The following is a 25,221-nucleotide window of genomic DNA, read 5'->3' as shown; positions in this document are numbered from 1 at the left end:
ATTTTTTGTCAGTGAATTGTGCCCCATTATCTGATATGACAAGACTCCGGGATTCCGAACCTGGTGACCACTTGCCTCCACATGAATTTTTGACAGTGGCTGAGGATATGCTGGCTAGTGATTATGCCTCTACCCATTTGGTGTAGTAGTCTATAGCTACTATCAAGTATTTCACTTGTCCTAGCCTGAGTGGGAATGGCCCCAAGATGTCGACTCCCCATTGGGCGAAAGGTCGGGGTGCCATCATCAAGCTAAGTTCCTCATGTGGAGCTTTGTGGAAGTTGGCATTTTCTTGGCATTTGTTGCATTTCCTGACGAACCCCTGAGCGTCCGACATCATCGTGGGCCAGTAATACCCTGCTCGGATGATCTTCCTTGCCGGCGACCTTCCTCCAATATGGTGACCACAACACCCCTCATGGACTTCGCTTAGGACGTAGTCGTCTGGTCGGGGCGTAGGCATTTGAGCAAGGGTTGGTGGAGCCCTCGCTTGTACAACTGCCCTTGTATGATCACATATTTGGGGGCTTCCCTCCTGGTGGCTTGGCTTCCTTCTCGTCTTGGGGTATTTCACCGTGTTCCAAGTATCAGAAGATATGGTCTATCCATCAGGTGGGGCTTGGGGTCTGGGTTGCACATAAGATGATTGCTGGTTCAGTTGCCAGTCCTTGGATTAGAGACCTGTTCCCTGTCCCAGGCTTGGTGCTCGCTAGCTTGGAGAGGAGGTCTGCTCGGGCGTTCCTTTCCCTAGGAACATGCTGGATTATGACTTCCTCGAAGTTTTTGCACAACTCTTTTACCTTTTCTAGGTATTTTTGTAGTAGTGTGTCCTGGCCTGGTAGCTGCCGTTTATCTGGGATGTGACGATCTGGGAGTCACTACTAACTTCTACCCTAGATGCTCCAACTTCTTTAGCTAGGATTATCCCTCCTATCAGTGCTTCGTATTCTGCCTGGTTGTTGAAGACGGGAAAATCAAACTTGATCGACTACTCATAAGCTACCCCTGTCGAGTTCTCGAGAATGATCCCGGCCCCTCCGGACGTTTGGTTGGATGCTCCATCAACTTGGGGCTTCCACCGTGTGTTCGGTATGTCGGGTGCCTCTCCTGTGACCTCCATCAGGAAATTTACCATTGCTTGGGCTTTGATTGCTTGCCTGGACTCGTATTGCAAATCATATTGGGACAGCTCTACTGCCCATGCCATCATCCTCCCTGCGAGGTTGGGTTTCTGGAGAGCTTGTCGAATGGCCTGGTTGGTTCTTAGGATGATCTCATGCCCTTGGAAGTATTGTTTGAGTCTTCTTGATGAGGTTAGCAGGGCATAAGCCAGCTTTTCCAGCTTGGTGTACTTCAACTCCGCCCCTTGGAGTCCTTTGCTGATGATGTATATTGGGTGCTGGGTCTTATCTTCTTCTCGGACAAGAACCGCCGCCATGGCCTGTGTGGTCACTGCTAGGTATAGGTACAGAGGTTCTCCTTCTCTTGGTTTGCTGAGCACGGGTGATTCTGAAAGTATCTTTTTGAAATGGCTGAATGCTTCTTCGCATGCCGGGATCCACTCGAAGGCGATTCCTTTCTTCATTAGGTCGAAGAATGGGAGGGCCTTTTCCACCGAAGCTTCGAGGAACCGGGATAGAACTGTAAGCTTCCCGGTGAGTCGCTGCACATCTTTGACACACTCTGGGCTTGTCATTTTGAGGATGGCTTCACATTTGTTTGGGTTAGCTTCTACCCCCCGTTGTGTTATCATGAAACCTAGGAACTTTTAGGCCTCCATAGCAAACGCGCACTTGAGTGGATTGAGCCTCATTTTGAATTTCCTTAGCGCTTCGAAGACAGCTTGGAGGTCGTCTATAAGGCTACTTGGCTCTGCTGTTTTTACCAAGATGTCATCGACGTAAACCTCTACTGTCTTGCCGATGAGGTCATGGAAGACTCTGCTCATTAGTCTTTGGTAGGTGGCCCCCGCGTTCTTCAATCCAAATGGCATTACCTTGTAACAATAAGTGCCTCCTGGTGTTATGAACGCCGTCTTCTCCTCATCAGGCCGGTGCATCGGGATCTGATTATAGCCGGAGTACGCGTCCATGAAACTGAGAAAATGATATCCTGCCGCCGAGTCTACCAAGGTGTCGATGTTGGGGAGGGGGAAAGAGTCTTTAGGACATGCTTTGTTTAGGTCGGAATAGTCAACACACATTCTCCATCTTCCACTAGCTTTTTTGACCAGGACGACGTTGGATAGCCATGTCGAGTATTTGAGCTCTTTGATGAACTCGGCTTCAAGTAGCTCGGCTGTTTGTTTGGCGACCTCATGGGCCCTTTCTTGGGACATTTTCCTTCGTCGCTGTGCTACTAGCTTTGTGTCTGGTTTGACGGCTAGTCGGTGGGACATGACCTCGGGATCCAAGCCCGGCATGTCTGATGGCGTCCACGCAAAGAGGTTGCCGTTTGCCCTTACGACCTCCATGAGGGGGCCTTTGAGTTCATGGGGCAGATTTTTGTTTACGAAGGTAAACTGTTCTGCCGACTTCCCTATTTGGAACTTCTCCATGTCCCCCTCTGGTTTTGGTCTCGGCTTGTCTTCTATCCTTACATCCAGGTCTGCCAAAAACACGCCGGCTACCTTTTTAGACTCTTTTCTTAGGGAGAGACTGGCATTGTTGCAGGCAATCGCCGCTTCCAAGTCTCCCCTAATGGAGCCAACAGCTCCTTTGTCCGTCACGAACTTCATTGTTAGGAATTTAGTACATATCACAGCTGAAAATTCGTTGATAGTCTTTCTTCCTAGAATGATGTTGTAGGCCGTGGAGTCTCTGAGGACTACGAAGTCTGCCATAACTGACCTCCTAGTGTCACTGGCTCCGAGGCAGATTGGGAGAGAGATCGTCCCGTCGGGTTTTATATAGTTGTCGCCTAACCCCATGACCCCGTGTTGATGGCTCTTGAGGTCGGATTCCCTGAGTCCCATGGCGTCAAACACGTTCCTGAATAGGATGTTGGAGTCAACTCCAGTATCGACAAGGATTCGCCTGACTAACCCGGTCCCGACCATTGCCGTGATCACCATGGGGGTTTTCGGGGAGATTGTGAAACCACTGATCTTCTGGGCCGAAGGATATCACGGGAGGTCTTCCTCTTGAGGCGATGGGGTCTCCTGTCGAGATTGAAAGGATCCGGGTATCCTTTTTTACTGCCGACTTGGATTTGGGGGGGGGGGATATCACATCCGATCACAACGTTAACCATAAAAGTTGGGGTTGTCGGTGTTCCCTGTGGGCCTTGTCTAGCCTTGACGGTTCGGCTACGGTCTTCTTCTGAGCACTCACGTTCCCGTCTCCTTGGTTCTCGAATAAGTCGGGAGAACTCACTCAATTTTCCTTTCCGGATGGCCTACTCTAGAGCATCTTTGAGGTCAAAATAGTCTTGTGTCTTGTGACCAAAGCCCTTGTGATAATCGTAGTAGAGGCTTTTGTTACCCCCCATTTTCTCTTTTAGAGGTCTGGGTCTGGATAGGATTCTCTTGTCCACAATTTGCTGGTAGACTTCCACTATGGGCGCCGTGAGTGGCGTGTAGTTGGTGAATCTTCCTACCCATGGGGGTTGCTTGGCTAGGATGCCATCCCTGGGAGTTTTTCTGTATCTGTCGACCTGGGGGGCCTGCCGAGCTGGGGGGTTAGCGAGCTGCCGTTTATTAGCTGCTACAACCTGACTAACTTTCTCATCATTGATGTATTCCTTGGCCACTCTTTGAATTTTCTGCATGGTCCATACAGGCTTAGTTGTGAAGGTGCTTCCTAAAGTCCTCGTTTAGCAGGCCGTTTGTTAGGCAAAGACTGGTGACCGAGTCCGTAAGGCCGTCGATCTTTAAGCATTCATCGTTGAATCTGTCCAGGAACTTCTTGGTCGGCTCTCCAGGTTTCTGGGTAACCCCTAATAGGTTAATCGGGTGCTTTGCTTTGGCTATGCGTGTCGTGAACCAAGCTAGAAAGCTTTGGGAGATGTCCGCGAAGGCTGCGATGGACCCCTGTGGGAGTGCGTTGAACCATCGGATCGCTGAGCCGGCCAGCGTCATAGGGAATGCTCGGCATCTGACCGCGTTGCCTACTCCTTCCAGATTCATTCTTGCTTCGAAAGCCGTGAGGTGCTCCTGGGGATCCTTGGTCCCGTCATACCTCATGTCCATTGGCTTGTCGAAATTCTTCGGAAGCCGGACCTTGAGGATCGAGGGGTGGAAGGGGGTGGCTCCCATGATGATGGGTTCCTACTGTCTCTTGGCCTTCCTTCTTTGGGACTCCCCGTGGCTCTCGGACCTGTCCTGGTGAGGTCAAGAGGTCGCCTGAGCACGTGTCTCATCGCGCTTTGTTGGGCTCCTTTCTCGGCTCTCATGTCTTCAGGACGTGGAGCGGGTGCGAGATCGGCTGGCGTCGCCGCGGGAGTGGCTGACGTCTCCGGGGGATCGGCTCCTCGGTGCTAGCTCCCGTTCAAGGTTTTGTACTCTGTGTCTGAGTTCCTGCATGATCTTGGCGCTATCGGCTCCCGTCCCCCCGAAGGGACGCCTTTTGGGGGTTTTGGTGTAGATCTGTTGGTTAGGCTGAACGGAGGACCGCGGGTGTTCGGTCGCACGAGCCGTCAAACTCGCCCTACTCAGGCGGGCCCCTCCTCCTTCGCGAAGCTCTTCTGACGTGGGAAGTCGCTCCATGTCTACTCCAGGGTCCCCACAGATGACGCCAATGTTCGTTACCGTGGGATCTCGAGTGCTCGGTGGATCGGGTGGTGATGAAAAGGTTAGAGAGGGAAACCCCGGGTTGATCTGAAACGGGCGTTTGAGGTGTGCTCAGTGGGTTGATGGTGCCGGAGGAGAGGAGGACGAGGGGGTGGCTTCCTACAAGGGCACTCCGACGGTCAAGTTAGTGTCCGTACAAGGGGATAGCCAAATTAGGTAAGATGTGACGTACCTTGGGGAGAGAGCTGTCCTCTCCCCTTATATACTGTGCAGGGCGGGCCCATGGATAACCTAGCCCACTGGCCAAGGAGCTTCTATGAGCTGTCCTAGTCCACGTGGGAGGAACAGGTCGTTCCAGACTTTGGATCGGGGACTCGGGGGTGGCCCCAAGGATACCGACCCGACTGGTGACCTGGGTCGTACGGAGTGTAAGCCGAGCGTGCCCCCGGTTGGGTGTTGGAAACCGACCCGTCGGTGGGGTTGGACTCTGGTCCGTAACAATACTAATTTGGCATAAGGACAATCACGTAACACAGGAAGGACGTCCTCTATGAGGTAGTTGCAGCGTGGGCAGCTAGTAGAGGCAGATAAATGTCTTCTTCTACTGATTGACATTTGTTAAAATAGCATCATTGACGACTAACCAAAGGAAGGAGCGAATTCGCTCCGAACCGCTCCACTTCCAAAACAGTTTGAAGACTCGATCTGGCGTGCTTTGATCCTCCCGAAGCGAGTTGTTCGCTGATTTAAGGTTGAAGCCTTCTTTCTTTCTTTTTTTTTTCTCTTCTTCCATCTACTGGAAAGTTTTGTTTAGTTTTTATTTTTTTAAGTATTATTGAAAGACTCTCCTTGTAAAGGTGTGACCAAAGTTTCTTAAAGCCCTAAAGATTAAAGAAACAAAGGCCTTCTTTTATTTGTTTGCCCACACTCCTATCTCTATAAGTGTATGTGTTTGTCAATGACAATGATAATGAAATAATGATCAATTGCCCTAATACCAAAAAAAATTATCAATTTCCTTCATTTTTCCTGATGTCATTTCTCTGATTTACTCCAACAATTAGTTACTAATCTTGTTCCTTGATTTTTTTGTGTGATAATATGAAATGAAACCAAAGCCATGATATTAAGATTCAATTAATTTGTTTGGCAGAATTTCAATTATTATTAATTAAGTTAAAGCTGAGTTGGGGTTGACCAAATACAAATGAACAATGAAAAAAAATAAAATGTTCATTAATTTAATTTGGGTTTGGGAAAAGAAGCACTAAAAAAAATGATGCGCATGTGAGTGGTTGACAGCACTTTCTCCTTTTTTTTCTTCCCTTTTTCCGTTCGTTTCTTCTTCCTATTCCTAATCTAAGTTGGAGATGGAGGTTATAAAGTTTATGTACTCACTAAGGCAGAGGATGTCATTGTACCTGATGGCTCTAACCTTCAAAGGAGTCGTCGCGGTGGAGCAACGCCAGCGGTGGTGGTCGGGTTATGTTTTATCCAAATTTTTATTTAATTTTTGAAAAATATACATGAGAATTAGGTTAGATTAAGTGATTAACTTTTTTGTCCAATCCTTAAATATCACATATCACAAAAATGTAAAAGTGATGATTTTTATCTTATACTACAGGTCAGTAAAAGTCAACAGAAAGTTTAACTTTGTTAATATTTAAATATACCTTTAATTAGAGAAAAATTAAACATTAAATCTTTAAAAAATTAAGTTAAATTATGTGTGTTTAAAGACCACTTTAAATATTAATCTCTAAAAATATTAAGAGATCACATATATATATATATACATACATATTTTTCAAAAGATATATACGATTCATATAATACTGAGTTAAAGGTGTAAAGTATAATTTTTTTCTTTAAATATAATTTTTATTCATTGCTCTTCTTGTTAAACAAAACGGTTTTTTCAAATTATTTTTAATGCCTTTTATAATTATATAATGTATTTAAAATATTTTTTATTTTAATAAATAATAATATGTACTATTTTAAAATTCATTCCATATATATTAAAAATAAGACTGGCAGGACCTTTAATTATGGTGAACCTTCTTAATTTCGTCATTGAGCTTATTTCCGTAATGTTTGTGGGTCATGTCAGCGAGTTGGCTCTTTCTGGCATTTCCATGGCCACCTCCTTTTCTTCTGTCACTGGCATTGGTTTAGTGGTCAGTTCCTTTTATATCTCTTAACACTCTTTTTATGGTTTCACTAATCGGATTTTTCTCCTCTTCTTTTCTTTTATAATTTGAATTTATTAAAAAATATCAAATAAATATAATCCGAACTGAACCATCCCAATATTTTGTTCGGTGTTAGTTATGAAAATATTTCAACACCAAACCCGATTACTCCCCTCCATGGCATGGAAACTAGAAGCGATTACTAATTCATTGCCAACTGTTTCTATTGAATCGACTAACCTTGTGTTCAACGCCTTGTTGGTTTCATATGATGACAGATGGGAATGGCAAGTACCTTGGATACCTTTTGTGGCCAATCATATGGACTAGGACAGCATGGCATGTTAGGCGTACACGTTCAGAAAGCCATGCTTGTTCTTATCATCTTATGCGTACCATCTCTATTATTTGGGCAAACACAAAATCCATATTGATTTTATTTAGCCAAGATCACAAAATCTCCACAGAAGTAGGAAGATATGCTCAGTTAATCATTCCATACCTTTTTGCCTCTAGTGTTCTTCAGTGTCAGACTAGATTTCTTCAGACACAGAACATTGGAGTTTCAATGATGCTCAGCTCTGGAGTAGCTACTGCACTGCATGCTGCTTTGTGTTGAGCGTTAGTGTTAAAATATGACTTAGGGAGTAGAGGAGCTGCCATATCAAATTGTGTATCGTATTGGGTGAATGTGTTGATACTTGCGTTATATATTAAGTTTTCTCCAAAATGTTCACAAACTTGGACGGGTTTTCAGTGGAGGCATTCCATGACATTCCTTCTTTTTTGAAACTTGATATTCCTTCTGCTGTTATGGTTTGGTAAGTTTCTACTAACTGTTGCTTTTCTCACCGTTATACTGTTCGAGATCCTCTACTAATGAGTTTTTGTTTGGTTCCCATTGTGCTGAGCAGCTTGGAACTGTGGTCGTTTGAATTGATGGTACTCCTATCTGGTCGTCTTCCAAATCCAAAGTTGCAAACATCAATATTTTCTATTTGGTTAGTTCCACATTTGATGTAGTTCTCACAATTCTTAGCTACCAGCACTTTACATGTTATTGTGGATATTATTATTTGCACCTATATTAATTAATGTTGGAAATTACAGTGTGAATACATCATTAACTATTTGGATGATCCCGTTTGGATTAAGTGGAGCTATAAGGTAACTTAATTACTGCTACGTGCTTATGAATATTTAGAATTCTGTGACAACAAATGTTGAGATCAAAGTAACAATTGTAATTGCACAATTGTTTGTTTGTGTTACAGTACTCGTGTATCTAACGAACTTGGAGCTGGTAATCCTTGGTCTGCACGTTTAGCAGTGCTTGTAGTGGTAGTAGCAGCCATTATTGAGGGTATCCTGGTTGCAACACTGATGATAATTATACGCAATGTTTGGGGCCATGTTTACAGTAACAACGTACAAGTGGTTCGACAAGTTCACCTTTGGCATCAGCCACCAGAAGTGGTTTGTCCTCTCTTACTATTAAGAACCTGATTTCTTTTCTTTTTCTTTTCTGCTCTTTTATTTTTTTCTTTTGGTTGTTCACCAAAAAAAAAATATAATACAATGTAAGATCAAATACAAAAGAAATTACTTTAGATTTTTTTTTAGTTAGACATTTATTCATTTCAACTTCAGAAATAAATATAATGTTGAATTCGATTCATATTTGGACAACAAAAATAGAGAAAGGAATTTTTCACTGTGCCCTTATAGAGTTATAGCATTAATTGAAAAAACTTAAAGAAAAAAAGTGAACGGAAAGAAGAACGAGAAAGAAAGTGAACATTCATAAAAATTTGTCGCCTTGTGTTTGAGAATGGAATTCCAATGGCTGAGAGAGCATTATATCAGGGGAGTTTTTTTTTGCCTTCGAAGACCTTTAAATTTCTTTCTCTCCAGATCACCCAAAAATTGTTAGCTGCTATGGCTAAGTCGTTCTTCCTCTAAACCCGTTTTCGGGCATATGTCTAATCACAAGCCACACATATGCATTCGTAATAGTTAAGCTGCCATCGTATTGTTATTCAACTCTTTAGTTTTGTATTGTTCTAAAAACTTAAAAATGATTATTGCCCTGTTTAATCTACAATAGAATCACTACTACTAACTACTATTAATGCTGGCATCCCATGCATGCTCATTCTAAAATTGTCATGCCCATGCATAACTTACATTAGGATCATCTTAACTAAGTACTATTGAATGCAGCTTCCCATGTAGAGACATTCCATAAAATTGAAACATTTTGCTACAAATCAAATTAGAATTTTTTTTAAAAAAACACATAACTTTCATGTTATTTATGCTTTGGTTAGCTAAAATAAAGTTCAACAAAGAAATAAAACAAACATATGAAGCAAATAAATAGAAAAAAATACAGAAAAATTAGGGATTGAATGGAAGTTGTAGTTAGATTTAGAGATATATTTATATTAACAGGGACTGAATGTGTCTATAGTTGAAATAGATACCATATTATGGGTCATTGGTGACAAACATAAACGGTGAAGATAAGTACATAGAGTTTATTTTAGAATTTTATGAAGTTATGTGATTTAAGGTTGCCAACAAAGGCTTTAAATAACATTAAAAAAGGAAAACAAATAGAACTTGGAGGCTGGATAATGTTGTAAAGATGAGGACAAATGGCAAAAACCATGTGTGGTCCTTGAGAACATAAACAAGTATACACAAATAGAATAGGTGGAGCAATAGAACAAAACTCAGCTTCATCAGCCAGTATGAACAGGAAAAATATCATGGATGATTAGGAAATTGTAGAGGGATTCATAGTCCAAGGATCTGAGTACGGCACTGATCAGAAGACCTCTACAAGACACGACATTAAAATAGGGATATAGAGACACAAAATTGTGTTTGACAGATGAGACATAGACAAAGATATTGTGTATTCATTATGACACGAAAGACATAGAAATAATAATAAGAGATACAACCTATTTTTTATTTATTTTATTATTCTTATTAATTTTTTATAATTATATTTTTCGTTTTAAAATTTTTTAATAAAAAATAAAATAAATTGAACTTTTATAATTTGTTCTCTCTCACATCTCAAACAACAAATGAAGTTTCGCAGCAATTATTCATGTTATTGTATAAGACGGTAGTTTCAAGTGTTGAAAATGAAATTGTGGTACCTTGAATCTTAGTTATAAATAAAAGAGAATTAATATAAGCTTTTAACACTGAGGATAGTTATAGAATGTCAATGCATGAGGACTACATTCAAAAGTACTTATTAGTGGTGATTCTAATTTAAGTTATTCATTTGAATAATCTTTATTCTTCCTTTAAAACATTGTAGAACAAAATTTCAAACAACAAAAAGAAGAAGGAAGGTATCTAAGGTTTGTAGCAATATATGAGTTTCGAAGATGGTATATTTTTCAGCTATTGAGATAGGATTTGTTTGGGTGAGCTTAAAAAAAAAAAGCATTATATCACTTGAAAACTCATTTCCATCCAATCAGGTATGTTATATGTCCGTTGAAAAATAATTAACGATCATCTCATCACATTCCAAGATTGATACACTTGCATTTGCCAATTATATATTACGTACTCAATACACCTGAAATAAGCAACATATATTTTGACTCATAACTTGCTAAAATGCTTCTTTAAACTCAAGACTCTACCCTGACTACTCTCTACTGACAAAGAAAACTTCAACAGCTACTTATTCATGCGAAATAGATTATGAAACTACTCATAAAGATCCTAATTCATGCTTAACAACACCAATTATATTTCTTAAAAATACTTGGCAGAAATAACAAAAAATAGATGTTAAGTAGAGGAGGATAATTATGCGTTAATGATGATAAGTAAAAAGTTGGCCGTTTCAAAAATGATGGAGTAACCATTTTTTGTAACGGTAGGCTATTTGTTGAGTTATTCAAAGTGAAAGAAAATACTGAATTATTTGTTTTTGAAGGCTGGAATGAGTTGTTCTAAAATTTTGTTAATCAACAAGATTTGACTCTCGGCAAAAAATTAGAATTGAGAAAAAAACAGAATAAATATGTTTAGTGGTTTACCAAAAAAAAAAGTATTGTGTGATATTAAAAAAAACAATGTATTTAGTGTTTTGGTTTACACCCAAATAGATATTTTAGTATAAAAGTAATGTAAGTTATATTTATTAGTACCGAATATAATATGACAATGTTAATCTTTTGATGATTTCTCACGGTATTTTCCACTCCAATAGGTCAAAAACTAATACGTCGCAGTACTGATCTATATTTAAGGGTTTGTTACTGGCCAATGGATTGCTACATACACAAAGTGGGATTCGAACTCCTGATACTTGTTTAAGTGGGCTCTAAAATAATAAAATTGTAGTATTGTATTTTAGAATGATGTAGTGCCTTCAATGTTGGAAATGAATAAGCTGGAAAGTTATAAAAAGGGATTTGTGAATGTTTTAGATTTATTTAAAATGCAAGAATGAAAGTATAATAACGTAAAAGTTTTTAGTTAAATAAATGAGTAGTTTTTTGTAGTTTAGGGGAAAAGATCGATACATAAGGATTTACGTTTTAGGTTTTAGGCTTTAGGTTTTAGGATTTACGATTTATGATATACGATTTAGGCGGTGAATATTAGTTGTAGGGGGTTTAGTAATTAGTTGTGTTAGGGTTATTGATTAGGGTTTAAATTTGAGGGTTTATGATTTATTAGTTAGGTTTTATAATTTATGGTGAGGGTTTAGTGTTTAAGGTGTATGGTTTAGGATTTAGGGTAGAAGGTTGGTGATTATAAAAAGGTTTAGTGTTTAGAGTTAAGGTTTGTGCCTAAAAATTTACGATTTACGATTTATAGTTTAAAATTTATGGTTTAGTGATTTAGATTTAAAGTTTAGAGTGAATGTAATTATTTTTGAAATAATCTAAAATGAATCAAATTATTGTAAATATAAAATTTTTTAATTTAAAATTTAAATAGATATAAGTCAAATGAATGATATATTTTAATTTGATAACAACAAACTTACTCATGTTAAAAAACTTTTAATGGGAATATTTTAAATAACTTTAGTGATTTTTTTTATTTTTTAATTTAAATATTTTATTTTTCGATAAACACATGCAATGAAATAAGAAATTCAAACCTAAAAAATTGTTGTGCGAGCGATATTTATATCTTGTCTATTTTTGAAATATGTAGAAGTTGAATGAAAATTTGGATCCAAATATTTTAGAATTAATTTGGTGTGATTTCACCCAGTTTCGGATCGGGTAAGAATTTAAAAAATAGAATAAGTTATTATTTAGGGTCGGATCCGGATCAAAGCGAATTCAGTTTCATCCGACCCATGTGCATCGTAGGAGAACTTTAAATTAATTCTAATATTATGTTATATTATTATAAGCTTATTATTCTGTTTTTAATCATATTTGTTGAATTAGGAAATAAATCAAAGAAGAATAAAATTAGAATTTATGAAAAAATTCAAGTTCAAATGTGGATATCAATTTCTCGATATACAAGTATGTTTTTTTTTCTTTATAAATAAGTGCATTATAATTTTTGACATAAAATTTATTACGATTCAAACTTCACTTGATTCAGATTCGGTAGTGTGATTTCACCGGGTCTAAAATTGGATAAGAATTTCAAAAATAAATCTAGTCATTATTTAGAGTCGAGTTGGATCAAGACGAATCCTGTAACAACCGCCCCTTCTAGAAACAAAATTAAATTTAAAGTTTGAAAATCAGTTAGGAGATAAGTTTAGAATTTTGAAATTTTGGATAGGAACCTGGTAACCACCCTCAGTTTGAAATTTAAAATATCCCAACCACCCCATTCCCAAATGTATATAAATAGGGGAGCACCCATAGATAGAAAATCACTTCTCTCAAACACTTATCCTCTCCCTTCTCTCTCTACAAAGAAATAACATTCTGTGGGCAAACACAAGAGGCAAGCTCAATGAAGCGTTAGAAAAGAAGGTAGGGAATTATGCCTTTCTTACTTATGTCGGCATGTAGTATGTTTTATTTTATTTTCTTCCATCCATGCATGGCTATCACCTTTCATGTATTTTATGACGTGAATTATTCTTTGCATCTACATTGAGCATGATTATCTATTTTGTCAATTATACCCTCTTGAAATCCATTAATATGTATCCCATATCTTTTCTATGTGCATTTACATGACCCTTTAATCACTATTCCTTTTATGTTAAGAGTACATGTCCCTTTATAACATTTTATTAAATTATTTAACATTCCCTAATTTTACTATGTGCCCTTAATGACCTTTGATACCGTTACCTTATTATTATTCCTTTTATGTTAAGAGTACATGCCCCTTTATAACATTTTATTAAATTATTTAACATTCCCTAATTTTACTATGTGTCCTTACGTGACCTTTGATACCATTACCTTATTATTATTCCTTTTATGTTGAGAGTACATGCCCCTTTATAACGTTTTATTAAATTATTTAACATTCCCTAATTTTACTATGTGCCCTTATATGACCTTTGATATCGTTACCTTATTATTATTCCTTTTATGTTGAGAGTACATGCCCCTTTATAACATTTTATTAAATTAGTTAACATTCCCTAATTTTACTATGTGCCCTTACATGACCTTTGCTACCGTTACATTATTATTATTCCTTTAATATCGAGAGTACATGCTCCTTTTTATATCTTGTTCAAGGAACCCTATTTTATTATATGCAACTAAATGACCCCTTATATCATTATTGCTCCTTTATTTTAAAGATCAAGGGTACATACTTTTTAATATCTAATCCAAGTATTTCAAACATTCACTTTCTTACTATATGCACTTAGATTATACTTTTCACATTATATCATTAATATCCTCTTAGGGTCAAAAGTATATGTTTTCTTATAATTGTTTTATTCAGCTAATTAATATCCTATTTTTTAATAATGTACATCTATTTTATACCCCTCTAGGGACGAGAGTACCTACTTTCGTATAAAATCTTATTCAAACATGCTTATTTTATCATGATATATGCCTCTCCTCTCGCATGGTTCATTCTTGTATATGCCTAAATAACCGTACTTGTTAAAGAACTGAGGGAATGATCCTTCGGTAAGGGAAGGTGACCCCCAAAGACAAGATAATCGAGATGATCCTTCGGTAAGGGAAGGTGATCGAAAAACGTTTGGGATAAGAACCTTCGGTAAGGGAAGGGGACTATCCCATCAATTTTATATAATAAGATATCTTTTTATATGACTCATTCTTGTGTATGTCTAAATAACCTTGATTGTAAATTAAACTGAGGGAATGATCCTTCGGTAAGGGAAGGTGACCCCCAAAGACATGATATCGATATGATCCTTCGGTAAGGGAAGGTGATCGCCAAAACGTTTGGGATAAGAACCTTCGGTAAGGGAAGGGGACTCCCACTTATACCGGTTTGAGCTCAATACCCTCCATATAAGTTATAAATTAAGAAAGAAAGAAGGCACGAATGAAAGCTTGAGTTCTATATTTTCCTTAGATTTAATTATGATTATGTTGATGTTATCCTTCTATTTTCCTATATGTTTCCCCTTTCTTTTACACACATGTTTTACAAAAAAAAAAGATGCATATTACATGCCATGTTATACGCTTGTTTTTAAAATCCCGCACGTGGGCTGGAGATGGATATGGAGGTGTTACATAGCACTCCTACTGAGACGTTAGGTTCTCACTCCCTTTCTTTTCCCATACTATCTCCAGAGGAACATGGCACAGCGGATAGAGACGACGCAGTGCCTCCTCGAGGGTAACTTCTGAGTATGACCCCTCGAAGCACGCGTGGGTAGTTGCGACCACTACTACCGTGCTTCAAACTATCTACTTAGGTCGAGAACTCGTGGAAGAAGAACCCCAGCTGCCCGTCATAACCTTCCTAGATAGGGACGCTTCAACATCTAGGAAGCGGTCATCCAAGGTGGTACACCTTGAGTCCGACCCCGAGACCGAAGAAGAGAAATCTGACAACCCTGGCCAGAAGGAAGACACCATGGAGGAGGACCCAGAGGAGAAGTTGAACCATTGTGGAAGCCCAAAGGTGGAATACGTGCCCTACTCCCCCATTTCGGCACCCCGTCGAGTTTTGGTTCATCCCACACAACGGAACCGGGTCTTCACTGCGCGAAAGGGTGTTGGAGGGAGACCCCTGGTACCTCGATTCATAAATAACTGAAGAGTCCTGATCAAGGATGGGATAGGATGCAAGTATGGGAGCCTCTTCGACGAGATTAGTTTAGGACGTATTAGTTTCCTTTCTTGTTTTAGTTTACTATAAGTATTTCATACTCACGGTTAAGATGCTATTTCATTTTTATTAAAATTCCAACGTTTTAGTGCTACCCATTTTCCGCTCTACGCGCATTTACTCCTTCCTTGCGTAACGATTTAGTCATTTCTTTGCTTAATCAAGTGTGGCACCTTATTTTAAAGACCCCCACGATAGTATAAAACTTAGGGTGTTACATTATTGGTATCAGAGCAAAGTCGATCCTAGGAGATATGACTAATGAAGCCTCTTCCTATGGTTATCCATAAAAAGGAAATGTCCAGCAGTTCCCCCACCCTCTGCCGATGCACCCCAACGTCAAGGACGAGTCTTTGCCCTCAGCAGGTCTGTCAGAGGGTGTGCATCCTCATTTCAGGTAGATCATACCTTGCTAACCTAGTGTGCCTCCTTTTAGTAGGATTAGACATCATCCTAGGAATGGACTGGCTCAACGAAAACCGAGTCTTGTTAGATTGTTTTGAGAGAAAAGTCATCTTCCCTTCTCAATCCATACGAGACACACGAGACCTTCCAAGATCCTCCGAAGACACCAGTACGAGGCAAGAATATGCCTTGCTAAATTCGGTAAAAGAAGACTCCCATCAGGAGTTCTGTGAGATACCAGTAGTACACGACTTTTCAGATGTCTTTCCCGAAGATATACCCTCGTTTCCCCCAACCCGAGAGGTTGAGTTCTCCATAGAATTGATACCTGGGACAGGGCCAATCTCCAGAGCCCCTTACCGAATGGCTCCAGTGGAGCTCACTGAACTGAAGAACCAACTAAGAGGAGCTGCTGCAAAAAGGATGCATCAGACCAAGCGTCTCTCCCTGGGGAGCTCCAGTATTGTTTGTGAAGAAAAAGGACGGCAGCATGCGTCTCTGCGTGGACTATAGGTAACTCAACAAAATCACGGTGAAGAACAAGTATCCCCTCCCAAGAATAGATGACTTAATGGACCAACTACAAGGTGCAACAGTGTTCTCAAAAACCGACCTGAGATCAGAGTATCATCAAATAAGGGTAAGAGAGGAAGACATTCCAAAGACAGCATTTTGAACGAGATACGGACACTACGAGTTCACAGTAATGTCTTTTGGGTTGACCAATGCCCCCGCCATCTTTATGGACTACATGAATAGAATTTTTTGACCTTACCTCGACAGTTTCGTGATGGTATTCATAGATGATATTTTGATTTTCTCCAAGACAGAAGAAGAACACAGGGAGCACTTGCGTGTAATACTGGGAACCCTTCGAGAGAAAAAGTTGTACGCAAAACTATCCAAGTGTAAGTTTTGGATGAAGGAGGTACAATTTCTTGGACACATGGTTTCCAGCGACGGAATATCAGTGGATCCCAGTAAGATAGACTCGGTACTAAACTGGGAAAGGCCGACGTCAGTCACAGAAATAAGGAGTTTTTTTAGGATTGGCGGGCTACTATAGAAGGTTCATAAGAGGGTTTTCTCAACTAGCCCTGCCGTTAACCCGTTTAACCAGGAAGGATACCCCGTTTGCTTGGACGCCAGACTGCGAAAGAAGCTTCCAAGAGTTAAAGTGTCGCTTGACATCCGCCCCAGTACTAGCCTTACCTAACCCCGACATGGCCTTCGAAGTTTACTGCGACGCCTCAGGACAAGGATTGGGTTGCGTACTAATGCAATACAAAAAGGTAGTGGCGTATGCGTCAAGACAACTGAAGACCCACGAAGCCAACTATCCAACTCACGACCTCGAACTAGCCGCGATAGTATTTGCGCTGAAGACATGGAGGCATCATTTGTACGGAGTTAGGGTTTCAAGTATTCTCCGATCATAAGAGCTTAAAGTACCTGTTCGACCAGAAGGAACTCAACATGCGACAAAGGAGGTGGATGGAGTTTCTTAAAGATTATGACTTTGTTCTAAATTACCACCCAGGAAAGGCTAACTTGGTGGCTGACGCTCTGAGTCGGAAGGTACTCAAGGCATCATGGCTGATGATAAAAGAGGCAGAGTTGATAAGGAATTTCAGAGACATGAACTTACAAGTCACCCTCGCTCCAAAAGGCATACGTCTGAACCACCTAACAGTGGCAAGTCAATTCAAAGAACAAATAACTAAGGCATAGAGTTTCGACCCCAACTTTCAAGAAACCCTGCGCCTTGTCAAAGAAGGAAGATTGAAGGGCTTCACCGAAGGAGAGGACAAGGTATGGAGATACCAAGGTTGAATCTGTGTCCCAAGGGAAGGAGACCTTCAAAGCAAGATTGCGGAAGAAGCCCACAAAGGAGATTTTACCATTCATCCTGGCATGACGAAGATGTACCATGATTTGAAGAAGATGTTCTGGTGGCCAGGGATGAAAAAGGATTTAGCCACGATCGTGAATAAATGCCTGGTTTGTCAGAAGGTAAAAATCGAACATCAGAAACCATCAGGGGTATTGCAACCCCTTGGCATCCCGAAGTGGAAATGGGAAGACATATCGATGGATTTCGTCATGGGACTACCCCGTACTCAAGCAGGGCGTGACGCTATATGGGTCATCGTGGACCGGCTTACAAAGACTGCCCATTTTCTACCAGTTAAGGCGACCGACTCATTGGAAAGACTAGCCACGCTATATATCAGAGAGATCGTGAGGTTACATGGGGTACCAACGACCATAGTCTCGGATAGAGACCCAAGATTCACCTCGAGGTTTTGGAACGCATTGCAGAAGGCATGCGGGACGAAATTGTGCCTAAGCACGTCATACCACCCCGCAAACAGATGGACAAACGGAAAGGACCATCCAGACGTTGGAAGACATGTTACGAGCTTGTGTCCTAGACAGACCAGGAAAGTGGGAGAGTCACCTACCACTGATCGAGTTTTCTTATAACAACAGTTACCATGGTAGCATTGGGATAGCACCATATGAGGCACTGTACGGGCAAAGATGCCAATCTCCTTTATGCTGGTACGGACCAGAAGAGAAAGGCTACTTAGGACCGGAGTTAGTAAGACCGACCACGGAAGATATCGAGAGGATAAGAGAAAGAATGCGCACCGCCCAAAGTCGACAAAAGAGTTATGCAGGTCAACGAAGGAAACCCCTCGAATTTCAGGAAGGCGATCACGTATTCCTAAAAATCACCCCACCACCGGGGTAGGGAGGGCTCTTAAGGTACAAAAACTAAGCCCCCGATACCTGGGTCCATTCCAAATCCTCCGGCGTATAGGAAAGTCGGCATACCATCTTGCCCTACCACCAAATCTATCAAGACTACATGACGTGTTCCATGTGTTCCAACTCCGAAAATACCAGCACGATCCAAGCCATGTGTTGCAGCAAGAGGATGTAACACTCAAGGACGACCTGACTTTTGAACTACCAGCCATAGAGATTGTAGACAGAAGTACGAAGCAACTAAGGAGCAAGACGATACGACTGGTAAAGGTGGCATGGGGTAGCGGCAATTCCAGAGACTACACATGGAAAAAAGAGGCAGACATGAGACAGAAGCTCCCGGCCTTATTTACAGGTAACAATCGTGGTGAGAATCTCCTTTTCTCCCCAACAGTAAGGAAATTTCAGTAGGACCCCTAAGTTAGTTAAACGACCCTTATCGACCAAGTTCAGACATGGAATTTGGGGACAAATTCTTTTCTTATGGGGGTGATAATGTAACAACCGCCCCTTCTAGAAACAAAATTAAATTTAAAGTTTGAAAATCAGCTAGGAGATAAGTTTAGAATTTTGAAATTTTGGATAGGAACCTGGTAACCACCCTCAGTTTGAAATTTAAAATATCCCAACCACCCCATTCCCAAATGTATATAAATAGGGGAGCACCCATAGGTAGAAAATCACTTCTCTCAAACACTTATCCTCTCCCTTCTCTCTCTACAAAGAAATAACATTCTGTGGGCAAACACAAGAGGCAAGCTCAAAGAAGCGTTAGAAAAGAAGGTAGGGAATTATGCCTTTCTTACTTATGTCGGCATGTAGTATGTTTTATTTTGTTTTCTTCCATCCATGCATGGCTATCACCTTTCATGTATTTTATGACGTGAATTATTCTTTGCAACTACATTGAGCATGATTATCTATTTTGTCAATTATACCCTCTTGAAATCCATTAATATGTATCCCATATCTTTTCTATGTGCATTTACATGACCCTTTAATCATTATTCTTTTATGTTAAGAGTACATGTCCCTTTATAACATTTTATTAAATTATTTAACATTCCCTAATTTTACTATGTGCCCTTACATGACCTTTGATACCGTTACCTTATTATTATTCCTTTTATGTTAAGAGTACATGCCCCTTTATAACATTTTATTAAATTATTTAACATTCCCTAATTTTACTATGTGTCATTTCGTGACCTTTGATACCATTACCTTATTATTATTCCTTTTATGTTGAGAGTACATGCCCCTTTATAACGTTTTATTAAATTATTTAACATTCCCTAATTTTACTATGTGCCCTTATATGACCTTTGATACCGTTACCTTATTATTATTCCTTTTATGTTGAGAGTACATGCCCCTTTATAACATTTTATTAAATTAGTTAACATTCCCTAATTTTACTATGTGCCCTTACATGACCTTTGCTACCGTTACATTATTATTATTCCTTTAATATCGAGAGTACATGCTCCTTTTTATATCTTGTTCAAGGAACCCTATTTTATTATATGCAACTAAATGACCCCTTATATCATTATTGCTCCTTTATTTTAAAGATCAAGGGTACATACTTTTTAATATCTAATCCAAGTATTTCAAACATTCACTTTCTTACTATATGCACTTAGATTATACTTTTCACATTATATCATTAATATCCTCTTAGGGTCAAAAGTATATGTTTTCTTATAATTGTTTTATTCAGCTAATTAATATCCTATTTTTTTATAATGTACATCTATTTTATACCCCTCTAGGGACGAGAGTACCTACTTTCGTATAAAATCTTATTCAAACATGCTTATTTTATCATGATATATGCCTCTCCTCTCGCATGGTTCATTCTTGTATATGCCTAAATAACCGTACTTGTTAAAGAACTGAGGGAATGATCCTTCGGTAAGGGAAGGTGACCCCCAAAGACAAGATAATCGAGATGATCCTTCGGTAAGGGAAGGTGATCGAAAAACGTTTGGGATAAGAACCTTCGGTAAGGGAAGGGACTATCCCATCAATTTTATATAATAAGATATCTTTTTATATGACTCCATTCTTGTGTATGTCTAAATAACCTTGATTGTAAATTAAACTGAGGGAATGATCCTTCGGTAAGGGAAGGTGACCCCCAAAGACAAGATATCGATATGATCCTTCGGTAAGGGAAGGTGATCGATCGAGATGATCCTTCGGTAAGGGAAGGTGATCGCCAAAACGTTTGGGATAAGAACCTTCGGTAAGGGAAGGGGACTCCCACTTATACCGGTTTGAGCTCAATACCCTCCATATAAGTTATAAATTAAGAAAGAAAGAAGGCACGAATGAAAGCTTGAGTTCTATATTTTCCTTAGATTTAATTATGATTATGTTGATGTTATCCTTCTATTTTCCTATATGTTTCCCCTTTCTTTTACACACATGTTTTACAAAAAAAAAAGATGCATATTACATGCCATGTTATACGCTTGTTTTTAAAATCCCGCACGTGGGCTGGAGATGGATATGGAGGTGTTACATAGCACTCCTACTGAGACGTTAGGTTCTCACTCCCTTTCTTTTCCCATACTATCTCCAGAGGAACATGGCACAGCGGATAGAGACGACGCAGTGCCTCCTCGAGGGTAACTTCTGAGTATGACCCCTCGAAGCACGCGTGGGTAGTTGCGACCACTACTACCGTGCTTCAAACTATCTACTTAGGTCGAGAACTCGTGGAAGAAGAACCCCAGCTGCCCGTCATAACCTTCCTAGATAGGGAGGCTTCAACATCTAGGAAGCGGTCATCCAAGGTGGTACACCTTGAGTCCGACCCCGAGACCGAAGAAGAGAAATCTGACAACCCTGGCCAGAAGGAAGACACCATGGAGGAGGACCCAGAGGAGAAGTTGAACCATTGTGGAAGCCCAAAGGTGGAATACGTGCCCTACTCCCCCATTTCGGCACCCCATCGAGTTTTGGTTCATCCCACACAACGGAACCGGGTCTTCACTGCGCGAAAGGGTGTTGGAGGGAGACCCCTGGTACCTCGATTCATAAATAACTGAAGAGTCCTGATCAAGGATGGGATAGGATGCAAGTATGGGAGCCTCTTCGACGAGATTAGTTTAGGACGTATTAGTTTCCTTTCTTGTTTTAGTTTACTATAAGTATTTCATACTCACGGTTAAGATGCTATTTCATTTTTATTAAAATTCCAACGTTTTAGTGCTACCCATTTTCCGCTCTACGCGCATTTACTCCTTCCTTGCGTAACGATTTAGTCATTTCTTTGCTTAATCAAGTGTGGCACCTTATTTTAAAGACCCCCACGATAGTATAAAACTTAGGGTGTTACATTACTTCTTATACCCCGCATCTCCACCATACCATCTGTAACAGCCCAGACCACCCGCTAGCACAATATTATCCGCTTTGGCACACAAGGCCTCACGGTTTTGCCTTTGACGATACGGATGATCGGGGAACGAAGCATGCCTTATAAGGGTGTGGATACCTCTCCCTAGCATGACGCGTTTTGACGAGTGAGTGTGGGGGGTTTTGGCTAGCATCCCTATCGTCAAAGGCAAAACCGTGAGGCCTTGTGTGCCAAAGCGGACAATATCGTGCTAGCGGGTGGTCTGGGCTGTTACAGATGGTATCAGAGCAAGAACCCGGATCGATGTGCCAGCGAGGGCGCTGGGCTCCCTTAGGGGGTGGACTGTAAGGCCCACATCGGTTGGGGAGGGGAACGAAGCATGCCTTATAAGGGTGTGGATACCTCTCCCTAGCATGACGCGTTTTGACGAGTGAGTGTGGGGGGTTTTGGCTAGCATCCCTATCGTCAAAGGCAAAACCGTGAGGCCTTGTGTGCCAAAGCGGACAATATCGTGCTAGCGGGTGGTCTGGGCTGTTACAAATCCGATTTCATTCGACCCTATGCGCACTACTAATTTTTCATAGGATATATAATTTGGATATATTTTTCATTGGGTATATAATTGAGTAAAAATATGGGTGGATGAGAAGAGGAGTAATTGGGAGGTCATTTTGAACTAGTTTTAAAAAATTTTGACAAAAATTGGAGACCCGTTGGAGGTGTCTCCTTCACAAGGATGGTTATTATTGTTATGATTGTTTTTTTTTTTCGGTAATTTATTGTTATGATTGTTATTCTTTTTCTTCTTCTTCTGCTTCTTTAGGTCCATATTAGTTTTTGTTGGTATATAACATTGTTATCATATCTTATGGATCACAAAATATTCGGACCAAACCAAATAACAAAGCCCAAATAACATGTACCAAAAAAATAGTAGCTAATTAGTAATTACACATTTTTTCTCTACACTATCGACTAAAGACCAATCTTTGGACCTCATTGTAAGTACCAAAATGATTCCAATTCCTCTCAAATGAATTGTTGATAGTCCAACTATGCGATACTCCATCATTTTTGAGTAGAAACGGTGGCTCTTTTGGTCTTACCTTGTGCATATCGTGTTAGCATAACATAGTTATTAGCTAATTGCTTGTTATTTTCATGTACTAAAAGTTAAATGTCTCTTCATAATTTAGCTCAACAATATCATATTTAAAGAAAAAAAATTAGACTTTACACCTTTAACTCAGTTTTATATGAATCGTATATATCTTTTAAAAAATATGTACATATTATATATGTGATTTCTTAATATTTTTAGAGATTAATATTTAAAGTGGTCTTTAAACACACATAATTTAATTTAATTTTTTAAAGATTTAATGTTTAATTTTTCTCTAATTAAAGATATATTTAAATATTAACAAAGTTAAACTTTCTGTTAACTTTTACTGACCTGTAGTATAAGATAAAAATCATCACTTTTACATTTTTGTGATATATGATATTTAAGGATTAGACAATAAAATTAATCACTTAATCTAATCTAATTCTCATGTATATTTTTCAAAAATTAAATAAAAATTTGGATAAAACACATATATAAACCAAACCAATATCAATATTATATAAATTATCTAAATAGAAAAATGTTACATGAATATCTCAAACTATACTTTTATATAAATCGATTTAAATGAATTCAAATTATATAATATAGTAGTAAATCGAAATACGTTGATTTCAATTTCATGGTAATATTGTTTGAAGTGTAAATTGAATTGGTTAAATTCGAATTATACACTATAGTACTAAATCGAATCAGTTTTATTCGAATTAGTATGAAATAGTGTAAATCGAATCAGCTTGATTCGATTATTATTTCTATCAGATTATTGACATTTACTACTTTAAAGTTAATTATTTATTTATTCTATATTAATTTTAAAATATAAATGTCAATAAGGAAGTGCCTCATTTAGATTTAAATAAAATATCAAAAAAATCAAAACGAATAAGAATAGAAATCCAACTTTTGTGTTTTAGTTCAAATTTCAGAAAATCTATATTTTTATAAACTTATGAATTTAAAACCGAATATTAAACGATTTCTAAAAATTCATTAAAATTATCCTTTGACTTATTAGCATAGAAAAAACTATTACCGGGACTTTTGATATTAAAAAAAAATTAATATAAAATATAGCCCTCCAAGATAGCATAGGAGTTAAAACTTGAAATTTTTTTTGAGAGCCAAAAGTAACAACTAGTTATACATTATAAAATGACCAACTATATTTATACAATATGTAATTTGACTAATTATATTTATACTGTATTTTATTTATTTCTCAAATTACATATTGTATAAATATAATTGGTCATTTTATAATTTATAACTATTTGTTACTTCTGACTCCGAAAAAAATTCAAGTTTTAACTCCTATGCTATCTTAGAGGGCTATACTTTATATTAACTTTTTCAATATCAAAAGTCCCGGTAATGATTTTTTATATGCTAATAAGTCAAAGGATAATTTTTAATGAATTTTTAGAAATCGTTTAATGTTTCGTTTAAATTCACAAGTTTATAAAAATGTAGATTTTCTAAAATTTGAACTAAAATACACAAGTTGGATTTCTATTATTTGTTTTAATTTTTTTGATATTTTATTTGAATCCAAATGGGGTACTTCTTTATTGACATTTATGTCAATAATCTGATACAAGTAGTAAATCGAATCAAGTTGATTCGATTTATACTATTCCATACTAATTCGAATTACACTAATTCGATTTAGTACTATAGTGTATAATTCAAATTTAACCAATTCGATTTATACTTCAAACATTGTTCCATGTAATTTAAATTAAAGTGTTTTGATTTACTATTATATTGTATAATTTGAATTAATTTAATTTGATTTATATAAAAATATGGTTTGAGATATTCATTTAACATTTTTTTATTTGAGTGATTTATGTAATATTAGTATTGATTTGGTTTATATAAGTGTTTTACTCTAAAAATATTAAATTTTTAAAAGAAAGAAAAAACAAATTAAAGTGTATATATTCTCTCAAGATCAAAATCAACATACATTATTCTTATTATAAACTATGCAAAAATTGACCCTTATTAAATAAGGGAGAATAATATCGTTACTAAAATTAATAGATAAAGTACATATACACTATAATTCAGGAGGAGTAATAAATTACAAAATTTTTTATGAATACCAATAATAATGCAAGTATTCTGGTCCTGCTCGAAAAATTATGTCATGGACAACATAGTTGACAACATGGACACATTATCACTCTCAATATATCTTTATTTAATTATGTTGATCTACAATTAGTATCTATTAAATGCTCATAATTTTGATAATTTGATCGGTTGCTTAAATTTTAAATATGACAGAAATTTT

At 38.4% G+C, this 25,221-nt stretch overlaps 1 protein-coding gene and 1 pseudogene across 1 annotated transcript; one reads left to right on the top strand and one right to left on the bottom strand.

Annotated features, from left to right (window-relative positions):
* Window positions 1-3,781: 3,781 nt before the first annotated feature.
* On the bottom strand, window positions 3,782-4,255 carry LOC140178405 (uncharacterized). The gene has a single exon (XM_072215327.1). The coding sequence runs from the start codon at window positions 4,253-4,255 to the stop codon at window positions 3,782-3,784; it is 474 nt and encodes a 157-aa protein (XP_072071428.1).
* A 2,528-nt stretch (window positions 4,256-6,783) lies between these two features.
* Window positions 6,784-25,221, top strand: part of LOC112740657 (protein DETOXIFICATION 16-like) — a 31,125-nt pseudogene continuing 12,687 nt past the window's right edge.

This window comes from Arachis hypogaea, chromosome 14 (assembly GCF_003086295.3).
Source record: "Arachis hypogaea cultivar Tifrunner chromosome 14, arahy.Tifrunner.gnm2.J5K5, whole genome shotgun sequence".
Lineage (NCBI taxonomy): Eukaryota > Viridiplantae > Streptophyta > Magnoliopsida > Fabales > Fabaceae > Arachis > Arachis hypogaea.
The sequence above is the reverse complement of the archived record's forward strand: the minus strand, read 5'-3'. Positions and strand labels throughout refer to the sequence as shown.

What these genes read in the sequence shown, in the direction of transcription:
- LOC140178405 (XM_072215327.1), bottom strand. Translation starts at nt 4,255, where the DNA reads ATGGGAGCCACCCCCTTCCACCCCTCGATCCTCAAGGTCCGGCTTCCG.